This window comes from Petromyzon marinus, chromosome 5 (genome assembly GCF_048934315.1).
Source record: "Petromyzon marinus isolate PM22_M1 ecotype Great Lakes invasive population chromosome 5, UKy_Petmar_22M1.pri1.0, whole genome shotgun sequence".
NCBI classification, from domain to species: domain Eukaryota; kingdom Metazoa; phylum Chordata; class Hyperoartia; order Petromyzontiformes; family Petromyzontidae; genus Petromyzon; species Petromyzon marinus.
The window spans coordinates 14,515,723-14,529,283 of record NC_133671.1 but is presented as its reverse complement, the minus strand read 5'-3'; the positions used below and the strand labels follow the sequence as shown (position 1 = coordinate 14,529,283).

General features: G+C 42.3%; 1 protein-coding gene across 4 annotated transcripts in view; it reads left to right on the top strand.

Moving 5' to 3' along the window:
* Positions 1-12,974, top strand: part of PI4KA (phosphatidylinositol 4-kinase alpha) — a 72,561-nt gene extending 59,587 nt beyond the window's left edge. For all 4 annotated transcript variants that reach the window (XM_032947062.2, XM_032947060.2, XM_032947059.2 and 1 more), the window contains 19 exons: positions 630-788; positions 1,004-1,083; positions 1,662-1,855; positions 2,568-2,658; positions 3,586-3,753; positions 4,452-4,505; positions 4,670-4,790; positions 5,105-5,234; positions 5,923-5,993; positions 6,152-6,224; positions 6,541-6,611; positions 7,026-7,138; positions 7,328-7,432; positions 7,977-8,102; positions 8,835-8,955; positions 10,431-10,590; positions 11,582-11,671; positions 11,997-12,080; positions 12,303-12,974. In XM_032947062.2, coding sequence (XP_032802953.1) covers positions 630-788; positions 1,004-1,083; positions 1,662-1,855; positions 2,568-2,658; positions 3,586-3,753; positions 4,452-4,505; positions 4,670-4,790; positions 5,105-5,234; positions 5,923-5,993; positions 6,152-6,224; positions 6,541-6,611; positions 7,026-7,138; positions 7,328-7,432; positions 7,977-8,102; positions 8,835-8,955; positions 10,431-10,590; positions 11,582-11,671; positions 11,997-12,080; positions 12,303-12,354 — 2,063 coding nt within the window. In that variant the 3' untranslated portion in view covers positions 12,355-12,974. The remainder of the gene's footprint in view (positions 1-629; positions 789-1,003; positions 1,084-1,661; positions 1,856-2,567; positions 2,659-3,585; positions 3,754-4,451; positions 4,506-4,669; positions 4,791-5,104; positions 5,235-5,922; positions 5,994-6,151; positions 6,225-6,540; positions 6,612-7,025; positions 7,139-7,327; positions 7,433-7,976; positions 8,103-8,834; positions 8,956-10,430; positions 10,591-11,581; positions 11,672-11,996; positions 12,081-12,302) is intronic.
* Positions 12,975-13,561: the final 587 nt, after the last annotated feature.

The following is a 13,561-nucleotide window of genomic DNA, read 5'->3' as shown; positions in this document are numbered from 1 at the left end:
GACGTCACATGTTCTGTAATCCTGGCCAGGTTATATATTTATATATTGTTAAATACACATTTGATATAAATTCCTATCCTAATCAAAATTTTGATCCCATAAAACATTTTCGTTGACCCTGTTATGCTCAGTAAACTAGTAACAGGTGTTGCAATGTGCCTTTAAAACTCACCGACCTGGAACACTTATATATAAACACAAACGTATTGTTATGCTTTATTTTACTCAGTTTAATCCGCCTTATTAGAAACTCTCAAAGATATTGAATTTGATTAAAGAGTACAGCATCTGTTCCCTGTGAACTGCCATGGTTTGGGCTGGCCATGTTGGAGGCATGATAAGACTGTCTTCAGAAGCTGACAACTGCATGGCTCCATGTTTAACCTTCTTCTTATCTCTGCAGTCACGAAGCAAAACAGCTGGCATGGTGGTTACAGACAGCACTGTTATTTTTCTCATCGTGTTGTTGTGGTTTTACGCAGGTATTGATCACCTTTCTGCCATATCGGTCAATAGTGCCCTGAAGAGCATAGCAATGTCATGATGATCATTCAACACGATCGATGGGTTTTTTGTGGAAATTATAGTGGTGAAGTCTTGATGTGTAAGGTTTGTTTTTTCTTCTCCAGACGTACAAGACTTCTCCGCAAACAATCTAACCGTCATGAACGTTGGAGATTCTCGTAACAATTTGGATGTGGCCATGGGCTCTCGGCAGCCGGCCAACCAGGGCTGGATCAACACAGTGCCTCTCTCCAGCGGAATGTCCACTCTATCCAAAAAATCAGGTTCATATGTTTGTGTGGTTGTCATTAGCAAATGAACATATCTGTATGTATGTATGTTTAACTTATTTCGCACCATACGTAGCCAACCATGCTAATCGGAGGTGTGTCTGAAAACATAAGCGTCTGAAAACATAACATTGCGTCACCAGTTGTATGTTACGTTTCCATTGTAATTACATTTTGGTCTATAATTTACATGGATGTTCATTTCACAGGTGCATCTAAAAAGACCAACCGTGGTACCCAGCTGCACAAGTACTACATGAAACGGCGAACTCTGCTTTTGTCTCTGCTGGTACGCGGTCACTCGTAGGCAGGCAGAAGTTCATGATATCCCCTTTAATGCTTTTAAAAGTTACTGGGCGAATAAAGTTATATCATGCCAGTGTGCTTATGTTTTTGTTTTCTCCAAGGCTATTTTAGTCAAATGTATGCATAGTGTATGAATGTGTATAATCTTGATATGTTAACTGAAGCATTTGTGTATAGCTTTGTACATGATTATGAAACGGAGACTTCTACACCTTTTCCACTTGCACATCCGGGCCCTACCAGTGCAGTGCCCGTACGGTATGGGTGGTTTTCCATGAGCTATTTGCTGTGCCAAGCCAAAACCAAAGTGAGATACGCTGGCCTCACAAGAAATCTGAATCTGGCTCGGGGACAAGCAAGTCCACGGGGCTGGGATGATGACGCTTTCATTGCATGCAATGATAGTCAGCACAGTGGAATAAGAACCCGGCGCTTCCTGAACTGCATCGGGCTGGCTCAGTACGGCCCCAGTGTGGTCTGGTTGCGCAGTGGAAGAGAGGTTTATGGAACACTTAGCTTGTTTTATGTTCTCTGTTTTTTTCTTTCCTCCCATTTTGGCAGGCGAGCGAGATTGAGCGCTTGATGACATGGTACGATTCTCTGTCTTCGCCTGACATGGCCATCGATACGGCCGGCGAGGAAAACGTGGCAGCTTGGCGCACCAAGTATACCAACCTGACGGAGAAACAGTGGAGGGACAACGTCAACCTCGCTTGGACCATCTCTCCTTATCTCGCCATCCAGCTGCCAACCAGGTTGGTTTTGCAAATGGTTTCTCACCTAGATAAGCACTGATAAAAAAAATATTACAGTGACTCTGGGTATCCCATCTGTATAAAACACTTTACATTACATTTTAAAACACTTCAGTAATGTGATTGTCCTTAGCCTACATCTTAGTTAATTAAACTAATATTGTAGACAGCTGTCTGGTCTGTTATTATATAAGCAGATATTTTCTTTAATGGCTCTAGTAAAATATTTGACAAAGTGAATTACATGGAGTCAGAGACTTGTACAACTGCCATGCATTAATCACATGTAATAATAATAATGTTCAGCCCTTTGTCTCTGCTGGATGAAGACCTGTCCATGCCTTGTTGTCAGTTAAGGGAGTTGTTTTTACCAAACTCATCTATGCTGTCAGTACATGTTCGTGAAGGGGGTCGAGGACAAACATGGTTTCAGATCTCACTTGCCATTGATGTTAGCTGTGTTGCTGGGAATCAAATTTGGGTCAGCGGTTCATCGTGCCCTAACCACTGTGCCACCACTCCGCCCCAGTTCCAAATACACTGTCTTTAACAAGTGTTACAAACATAATCACAGGCATACAGATAGTCAGTAAATCGTAATTCACTTGTTGGTTTTACTGTGCATAAAAATACATCACATTTCTCTCTGAGCAAAGGGAGTGATATGAACCTCATGTTCATAAGTACTTCGATTTGTTTGTTTGGAACTTAGATTCAGGAATTCAGAAGCCATTTCCAAGGAAGTGACTCGTCTGGTCCGGTTAGATCCTGGAGCGGTGAGCAACATCCCTGAAGCAATCAAGGTAACAATCCTTTACAGTTTTACCTTTCAAATAAGAATCGGTGGAATCAGGGACCTCCTTCAACGACCTGTATCTACATTCTCTATTAGTATGTTTAAACATTTAGATTATACATATACAAGTCAGCCCATTTGTATGGTAAATAAATTCTGTGATTACACTTCATCCCTCGTTAAAAAAGCACCATAATCACCCTGAATTACCCAATATCACTATATTGTGAAAGATATCCAGGACGGAGCCTGGTTAGTGCTTGGATGAGAGACTGCCTGGGAATAGCAGGCGTTGTAGACTTAGGACGGAGCCTGGTTAGTGCTTGGATGAGAGACTGCCTGGGAATAGCAGGCGTTGTAGACTTAGGACGGAGCCTGGTTAGTGCTTGGATGAGAGACTGCCTGGGAATAGCAGGCGTTGTAGACTTAGGACGGAGCCTGGTTAGTGCTTGGATGAGAGACTGCCTGGGAATAGCAGGCGTTGTAGACTTAGGACGGAGCCTGGTTAGTGCTTGGATGAGAGACTGCCTGGGAATAGCAGGCGTTGTAGACTTAGGACGGAGCCTGGTTAGTGATTGGATGAGAGACTGCCTGGGAATAACAGGCGTTGTAGACTTAGGACGGAGCCTGGTTAGTGATTGGATGAGAGACTGCCTGGGAATAGCAGGCGTTGTAGACTTAGGCTGTGAAGCGGCTAGAAGATCGCTGCACAGAGATAGATTTTGAAATGACCCGTGCATGGATTTTTCTCTTGGTGTTCCGGTTTCCTCCCTCTCACGTGCAAAAACACTCGTGAAGATAATTTGCCAAAAAAATTCCAATGCGGTAAAGAGAGTCTTGAGACTCAGGTTTTCGTGGACTAACATGTGGAATTACTCTTATTAATCCAGGCGCAGTGACTTGATTGTGTTGAATGGGCATGTCATCGTTTCAGTTCTTGGTCACGGAACACACGGTAGAGGCCGACGCTCCGGAGCTCAGCCACATTCTGTGCTGGGCCCCGACCGACCCCCCTACGGCGCTTTCGTACTTCTCACGCCTCTACCCACCGCATCCGCTCACAGCGCAATACGCCGTGAGGGTGCTGCGCTCCTTCCCGCCGGTAATCCACAGTTTCTCTTGCATGTCACACTTTCTGACGGGCACAAAAAGAGATCGGCGCGAATTTGCCGAGAGTTGCCCTCGAGAGAGAGAGTCGGAGGTCAGAGCACTTGGCCGGTACCTACGATCCTGTGTTTGAGTCCAGGCAGCCCCCTGTGATTAAACCGGGTTTTCAAATATAGCGAGTTAATGGTCACAGCCTGCTCACCAAACAGAAAATTTCTATTCCATTTGGTTGGACGCTTCGTTTAGGAAACGCCGTGCCTGACACTGCCATGCAAGTAACATCCTCTAGCATGGCACGGTAGCAAAATAAAGCGCCCCTGGGGCGCGTAAGCAGTCGTTCTGTAATATAACCTCCTGCAGACACTTCTCTAACACGAGGTGTTGCACTGCTCAGCGAGAGTTCTGAATGTTTAGTTTGTTTCATGGCGTGGCACCAATGGCACAATTGGAATTGTGCATTGGCCACGCTGCAGTTTGTGTGTTCAATATTCATAGCAATCTATTTAAAACTACCGTCTCTCTGCTGGCAGGTTTGTGTTATTCTTTCAGTTGTTTACATATTTGGTGCATTATTCTATTGGTTAATGAAATGTGTCATTATGTTAGCAAATTACAAATTTGGTTATTTTTCTTCACGACGTGCTTCATGATTTGCAACACTAACGTTTGTGTCAAATGTGTGTCTCTTTCCAGGATGCCATACTCTTTTACATTCCCCAGATTGTCCAGGCAGTTCGGTATGACACGGTGAGTTGCACAGCTGAATATTCTCTGCCAAAGGACTTCTTTATTACCAATGTAACAAAACATGTTTCTTGTACTAATTAATTTCATATTCACAATGACACTGAATTTTTGACAGCGTGCATACAAATGTTGGTTCTTAAGTGCAAACTACCTGTGCTTCACAGATGGGCTACGTAAGAGAGTACATTCTCTGGGCTGCGAAAAAATCTCAACTGCTCGCCCATCAGTTCATATGGAACATGAAGACCAACATCTTCTCAGATGAGGAAGGCCACACAAAAGATGGTTTGTGCCATTTATAATATCAGACTTAAGTCCTTCCTTGTCTCGTCCATTAATTAGTTTATCTTTTGAAAACACTTTCTCTCGTTTTCAGCACCCGTTCACCCCCATTCGAATTGTCTCTCCTGAGCCATTGTTTTATTCTGGATTGCCGCTTCTTCACATGTTGATTATGGATGGAAAAATGGTTGTTCTGTCCCTTGTGTTCTTTATGTTATGTATTGCTCCGTAGGGTGACAATAAAATGACGATTTGTTTGATGGTACATTCATCCCATCTTATGACGGTGAATGTGTTGTGCATGTGTCCGTTTTCAGTGGAGATTGGGGAAACTTTGGAGAGCCTGGTCGATGAGATCACAAATGCGTTGTCCGGTCCAGCGAAAGAGTTTTACCAGCGCGAGTTCGACTTCTTCAACAAGATCACCAACGTGTCTGCCACCATCAAGTATGCTCCGTAATCTGTGGAGTTCTAAAATGGACTTCAGTATAGAGCACTAGAAAAATCGAAAACCTCTGAATATCACCCAGGCAGTGGTGGCACACACCTTTAATCAAATACTGAGTTGGTAGATCGCACAAATGTTGCGATAACTCCCTTCCAGTGGGCGTACCCTGGTTTGTCAAGAGAAGGCAATACGGAACAAATGTGGGCTACACCTGTGCTATCTGTATGAGATAGGTGTTTCCCCCTCGCAGGCGTGGGTTTTCTCTGGGTGCTCCAGTCTCCTTCAAAATGTAAATGCTCTTTAAGTGGCCGATAATACCTTGATATAAAGCAGAGCTTGGGCAATTGTTGGCACCGGCTCATCGTTTGGCTGCCTTCCTGCTTGTCTGTGGTTCCCCGTGCCTCTGAATCAGTCTCTATGAAAGTTTAGTGAATACTGTGTATGTTACAGGTTTAAATTATTCTGAAAGCTGTTTGACTTGAACTGAAATTGGTTACCTTTTTAAAATAATGTTTATTATGGTATTGTTTTTTAACCTAATTACATACACTTGTATGTGTTTTTACGAACTGGAATAGATCATTAAACTTTTAAAATTATATTTAGTTATTAAAATGTATTAAAAATGTTGGTGCCCTCATACTTTCATGATAAAGCAATGAGCAAAACAATTGTATATCATTACAGACCCTATCCAAAGGGTGCAGAGAGAAAAGCTGCATGTTTGAAGGCATTGTCTGAAATCAACCTTGAACCAGGTAATACAAAACGTCGCTTACTTTGCTGACATTCAGAAATGTGTGAGTAGAAATTAAAAGAAGGCCTAAGCTTTCTAATCGGTTTGATGACCCTAATATTGCACATTTGACAAAATTTGGAAGAAGTGTATGAGTGAATGTTTGTTCTTTAATGACAGGTTGCTACCTTCCAAGTAACCCTGAAGCTATAGTGCTGGATATTGACTACCAGTCCGGGTTGCCCATGCAAAGGTGAGTCCTGGTATATTTGCTTTGCGTTTATGTTTAACATATATATAGGGGATAAGTTAACACTTTACATTTCAATTGAACCAAACCCCCTTTTTGTCCAGAATTGTCAAATATACAGACCTGTACATAATTACCGGTATTCATAATATATACATATACTGTATATAATAGTGACACTAGCGGTTTGGAATTGGCTGGGGATTCGGGGATTGCTGTACATCGGGCTTGCTGATACTCGCTCATGATTTCACACCGTGATACGAATGGCTTGGTGGACGATGTGTTCATCTGCCACCAACCATTTTTCTCGTTTCAGCGCGGCTAAAGCACCGTACCTGGCCAAGTTTAAAGTCAAGCGATGCGGCGTTTCAGAGCTCGAAAAAGAAGGTACAGGAAGTGCAAAATGTTTGTTGTGCTGCATTTCCAACTTGTGTATTGCAATCTAGATTTGAGTTTTCGTGACTGCAGGGATCCATACTCTTTGGTTCTTTCGGTAAAGTCACGTGGTAGGTAGAAAATAAATTAAATCACGACGTCCGTCATCAGGTGGGACAACCACAGCAAGAAACAATTGCTGAAGTGGGCAAGAGGGCTGCTGTAACAAGAGGCTATGTAGGTAAGAGAGGAGCCAGGGAGGAGAGATAGAGAGGGGGGGGTGCGGGGTAGGGGGAGTGGAGTGCAATCAACTGACAGATTCTTAATGGTTGGCTTCCTTCAAGATCAAGTACCAGAACTTGTATCCATGAAATACGTTCACTCTCTTTAAAACGCGTTTCCTCTTCCGCTTTTTAAAAATGCCAGGGTTGATGTGCCGGCGAGAGTCGATATCCGGCACTGGTGATGACAAGAGGAAGGTTAATGAGGACATTTACTGGCAGGCAGCAATCTTCAAAGTAGGAGATGACTGCAGACAGGTGTGTGTGTGTGTGTGATGCAATTCCTCAACAATCGTTACCACTACGTGTTATGCAATTAAACACTTTTTCTTACAATACAGATTGAATGTGTCATTTGCAGTGCTGTTTTACTGAAATAAACAGCGTGTTAATTATCGTAGTCCTATGCTGATCCATTTGTCATTGCCGTTCTTCTTTGTAACACAGGACATGCTGGCCCTTCAGATCATTGGGCTCTTCAAGAATATTTTCCAGCTCGTTGGGATGGATCTGTTTGTGTTTCCATATCGAGTGGTGGCCACTTCTCCTGGGGTCAGTGATAGCAGGCTTTGATTCTTGGCATTTTTGCTATGTAAAAAAAAATGTTTCGAGATTAATAGCTCAGCTGCAGCATGGACCATTGAAGCGTAACTGAATACATTCATGAGCACTCACAGAAAGTCCGGAATATTTACATTCCTTAAAAATGCAAGAGTTTATTAACTACAATGAAACACATGTTGGGCTAAACCAGTGGTTCTTAACCTGGGGTGCACGCACCCCCTGGCGTGCGAGGATGCCCTTTCTGGGGGTGCGAGACATGGCCAGATTTGTTTAGAAGGTAAATAATCAAAAACACAAATTAAGTAACATAAATTGTTTTTTATGATTGAGAACCAAAGCAGTGCAGGCTGCAGTAAAGGTTAAGAACCACTGGCCTAAACTTTCTTAGCTATCTAAACAGCATGCGTATAATGTATCTTTATCAAACACAAAATATAATCTCACGTGTTTGGTTTATTTGACTCCCTTCTCTCCATTGGTAATGTTCAACGGTGTGCCGCGATGCTCACGGCTGTTCCGTGTTTCCCCTCAGTGTGGTGTCATAGAGTGCATCCCAGACTGCAAGTCCCGTGACCAGCTGGGTCGTCAGACAGACATCGGTATGTACGAGTACTTCCGAAACCAGTACGGGGACGAGTCCACGGAGGCCTTCCAAAAAGTGAGCAATCTCTCTCATATTCGTACAATTAATAAATAGGCAAAACATCTGTTTCACCAGGCTATTATAATGGTGAACACATATAGTCATGCCATCACCAATAGTCCTCCACTACCAACACACGATTGAGTTTTTTAAAATATATAATCTCTGAATGTGTATTGTCATTATCAGTTAACTCGTACACGCTTAATTATACCATTATGGTAATTGCACTGAGGAATAGTTTTGTACCTTACCAATCATTCAGGCCAATCTGGTGGTTGCAGAATGAGACATTTTGTGCATATATTTATTTTATCGTTTTCCTCTCGTCTTTGTCAATACCAGTTAGATACACCAGGGGGTGGTATTGAGTTGCTTTTGGACCTTTATTCAGAGCCTTAAGTAATACTAAAGAGCTAAAATGGTTATCGCTACTTTTAGAGTACTCTTAAGACATTACAGTGTTACAACATGGTGTGCGGCCATGCTGTAGACTGCATTTTTCGGGACAAAAAGAGATGTTTCGATTATCGTTAAATTACCATTTTTCATCTTACGTAGCCACATGTGCTAGTTGGAGTTGCTGGAACTAATTAACACTGCTTGAATAAAATTATTTCTGTCGTGCTAAATATGAGCATTCATCACTTTTTTTAAAATTGACTCTGTATGTATTATCTAGACTGTTGTGGTGCGTATGTCGTGAAATTTGTAACCGTTTAACGCTGCATGTTTGTTGTTCCACAGGCTCGTTACAATTTCATCCGCAGCATGGCAGCGTACAGCCTGCTTCTCTTCCTCCTTCAGATTAAAGACCGCCACAATGGAAACATCATGTTGGACAGCCAGGGGCATCTCATTCACATCGGTATGGAGTGGTACATTATCACGAAAATGCATTTTTGCGTATTGCGTTACTAAACAGTTCACTTACTTTTGAACCATTATGTACCTATAAAATGGCAGGCAATCAACTTCTGATTTTGCTGTTGTTGTAATGTCCTGCGTTGCACATGTGGTATATGTGTGTTGGGGTGCTAGGGGACACAGGAATGTTGTATACAATCCAGTTAATCTGGGTTCACTTGCTGGCCATGGACAACATCATTGGCAAGTGGTATCTGAATCTATCCAAAGTCTCCCAAATGTCACCTCAACCTTAAATTAATTCCTGTGTGTTTTTACTGGCCACATCACTCCCTCGTGCACCATACCAGCCTAAATACTTGCTAACAGCATTTGCCCAAACAGTCCATGTATGAATTTTCACCCTTAAACTTTCGTGACTGCAGGAATTCACATTCTTTGGCTCCTTCGGAAAAGTCACGTAGATAGAAATAATAAAATTAATTAAATTAAATTAAAAATAAGAAAAACCAAAAACTCACGACGTTTCGAAGCACAACACAAGCGGTCGTCATCAGGCGCCTGATGACGACCGCCTGTGTTGAGATCTGATGACGACCGCCTGTGTTGAGATCTGATGACGACCGCCTGTGTTGAGATCTGATGACGACCGCCTGTGTTGAGATCTGATGACGACCGCCTGTGTTGAGATCTGATGACGACCGCCTGTGTTGAGATCTGATGACGACCGCCTGTGTTGAGATCTGATGACGACCGCCTGTGTTGAGATCTGATGACGACCGCCTGTGTTGAGATCTGATGACGACCGCCTGTGTTGAGATCTGATGACGACCGCCTGTGTTGAGATCTGATGACGACCGCCTGTGTTGAGATCTGATGACGACCGCCTGTGTTGAGATCTGATGACGACCGCCTGTGTTGAGATCTGATGACGACCGCCTGTGTTGAGATCTGATGACGACCGCCTGTGTTGAGATCTGATGACGACCGCCTGTGTTGAGATCTGATGACGACCGCCTGTGTTGTGATCTGATGACGACTGCCTGTGTTGAGATCTGATGACGACCACCTGTGTTGCGATCGAAACGTCATGAGTTTATATTTTATTGTATTTCTATCTACGTGACTTTACCCAAAGAACCAGAGAATAGGAGTCCATGTATGATGCATGTTCTACCTTTAGAATGGTGACATGGCCTTGTGTTCACTGCTTTTTGCACAACTTCATAGGTCGAATCTCTCTGAAGTAATTCGCAAGAGTAGGCCATTGTGTGCTGGATTCAGGGTTCAAGTCTGCCAAATCTAAAATTACCTGCAAATTACTCAATTAGGATTATACACAGCAACCATCACCCCCTACTGGCAGATTAATGCCCCAAGTCAATCCTGTTGATCAGACTGCTTCGGTCTCTTGAGTCCTTACCTGGTTAAACAAATGACACTTAAAACATATCTGTGTCTGTGCTTGTGTATTAGATTTTGGGTTCATGTTTGAGAGCTCCCCGGGAGGAAATCTCGGCTGGGAGCCAGACATCAAGCTCACGGACGAGATGGTGATGATCATGGGTGGCAAAATGGAGGCCACCCCATTCAAGTGGTTCATGGAAATGTGTGTCCGCGGATACCTGGCCGTCAGGTACAAGTTGCTGCGTTATTTGAGAGTTGTTTAGTTTTGAGGTGGCCGAGTGGCTCAGAGGTTCCAAGCGCTGATTGAACTGGGGTTCTGGATTGTGCAGTGAGTTGATTGTCCAGAGGTAACTAGAAGGCATTTGGGAGGTATGCCTGTGACATACACTTCTGTGGGCCAATCTATAACACGATGCTGCGCAACCAGTGTGCCCGTTGTGCCGTGTTATTTTCAGAATTATCGAAGAACCTCACATTTCGCAAGCTAGGACAATCAAACTCTCCATGCCTTTCAGTGGCCGATCCCACCCCCACCGCAGGCCTCCCGCCCCCTCCCCTCGCCATTGGTTACAGTGTCAGCCCCCACCCCTCTCAACCCCCTCGTGCCAACACCCACAGTTGGGCACGCAGTGCGCCGCGAAGATGGAGCAAGTTTGAAAGTGCGCCGCGGAATTACAAAAATGTTGAGAAGCACTGCTAAAACACAAAGGGTTGCGCTGCTCTGCGAGAGATCCGAACGGATACTTTGTCTCATGGCAATGACAACGATTGTACAATCGCAATTAAAATGGGAAAAAAAGAAAATATGTTTTGAAGAATATTTGGATTTGACATTGGGTGAGACTGAAAATCGAGCATTTCTTGGCATCATTGGAATGAACATTTAAATTGGCAGGCCCTTGTGCAATAGACCATCCAAGCCCACTTACTTGTTTAATTAATAGTGTAGATTTTTTCCAGTCAACGTGGTACCTCTAACTTGGGCATGTTCTTTGATGCAAGCAGGCCTTTTATTACTCCTGAGAAGTCAATGAATGCCTAAATATTCAACCGTAAACAGATTTCAATTGCATTACGTTTCTCATCCTGTTTTTTCTCCATTTTTACGTGCAATAAACATTGCAGCATGCTAAAATAATGTTAATGTTAGTGTTACAAAATTTATAATATTGATTGCTGTTGGTTTAAACTTAAATTTCTGTATATTCTTTCATTAACAGACCATACATGGATGCAGTCATTTCTTTGGTGGCCCTCATGCTTGATACTGGTCTGCCATGTTTCAGAGGCCAGACCATCAAGCTTCTTAAGTAAGTACAAGTACATGGCTTTGCACTGAAGCATTGACGTTCGTTGTAGCATTTAACAAATATGAATATGCCTTATATGTTTTAGGATGGAGTATCCACCACATTTCCAGTTATAAAGTTCCGCAGATAACCCACAGATGTCGTACGTTCTTCTCAAAAGGTTGTTGAGCACAATTAAAATCATGCAGAATTTGGTTACCTGCAGAAGGTAAAGATGCCCTAACCGTATTATTAAGAGCAGATTAATTCTTGCCAGTGTTGAAGCAAAAGTAATGCCCATTTCGAATTTTGGTTCACATGTGCCATTATTTGATTCCCTAAACAGACAACGATTCGCACCAAACCAGAGCGAGCGAGATGCAGCAAACTACATGATCAAAATCATCCAGAACTGCTTCCTCAGCAACAGGTACCAGTTATCTTTCACTCGTGTGTGTTCGTGTTCTCATCCTTGAACGCCTGTTGATCCAGATGCCTTTGTGAAATCACCTGAAAATTGCATATTTTCGTACTGTTTAATTGAATTCACATTCATTAAAAAAGTTTACAATTTAAAGACTTGTTTTCTTACATTCTACAAGGCGATATCTTGACAGTTTTTTATCACCGCCCTTTCTTTCTGTGTTCACAGGAGTAAGACGTACGACATGATTCAGTACTACCAGAATCAGATTCCATATTAGCTGAATGTTCACGTGTTGGAGCTTTGCACTTTCTTGTTTCGTTGTAATAAAGGCGCTTTACCTCCCTGATTTTTTGAAATTATTACTCCCTACTCACATTCTTTTCCATGCCGCCTTAGTTCAGGCCTATAGCATAATAAACTAATTATCATTTATTCCATCTTAAAACAGGTGATAAAACGGATGATATTTGCATGAAATTGTAGTGCGTTGTATAGCTCTTAAGTTACAAAATGGTAGACGTAATTTCGAAGCACTTTGCACAAACCCCTTGTTACGATTCCTGAAACTTCATCCCGTGATTGCGAACCAAAAAAACACCTGCAGCAACTCACGTTTCAGTTTTGTTTCTTCAAAAGATCAATGTGTGCTTTGTTTTACATGTCTGATATACCATGAGCCCTATAGTTTTCCTCACCTTGTATTATATATATGTCAAACATATCAAGAAGGTGTTGTAGATCGTTCAGTAGTTTACAGTAAAATTATAAATGTGCAAATATTGTTTTAAATTAAACTTTCTTGAGGATGAAATATAATTAGAATATAAAACTGTGACAGATACCGGCATTGTTCTAAAAATGTACAAAATAATAAAGGCGACCACTCTTTGATCACAATACATGTTAACTTTTTTCTGTACAGTATGCCCTCGCTTGTGTCAGTATATTAAACAGTTTATAGACTTTTCATAGGTCTGAACATTACTTGAGGGAATAATGCCAATTATTATTTACCCAGGAAAGTTTTAACAACTCTATTTTTTTTCAGGAGGGGTCTAGATTTTGATTATTTGGCCAATTCAATTAACATGTGTTCAGCATGTGCAGGGAAAACAGAAAACCCAGAGAGGGCTCACCACATTGGAGGTGGTAACGAAAGTCAGACACAGACTCAAGAATCCATTACTCAACTGCCATCTCCAAATCACCTCGCAGTACCATGCTTTAAACATCTGGCAAGGCCTGGTCGTTTGGGGCCGTCCATAAATGACGTCACGCACCTGGGGGGGGGGAGGGGGTTGAGAAATGTGACGTCACATCAAAATGCGCAACTTTAAATAAATATAGACAACACGTTCTACTTAATTAAATAGACTTTTTAATAAATGTTTTCTCCTACAACGTCAGAGTGCAGCGCCACATTAAATACGCACTACAATGACAATATGTTTAAAGCATGTTTTATTTTCAAAATGGAATTTTTT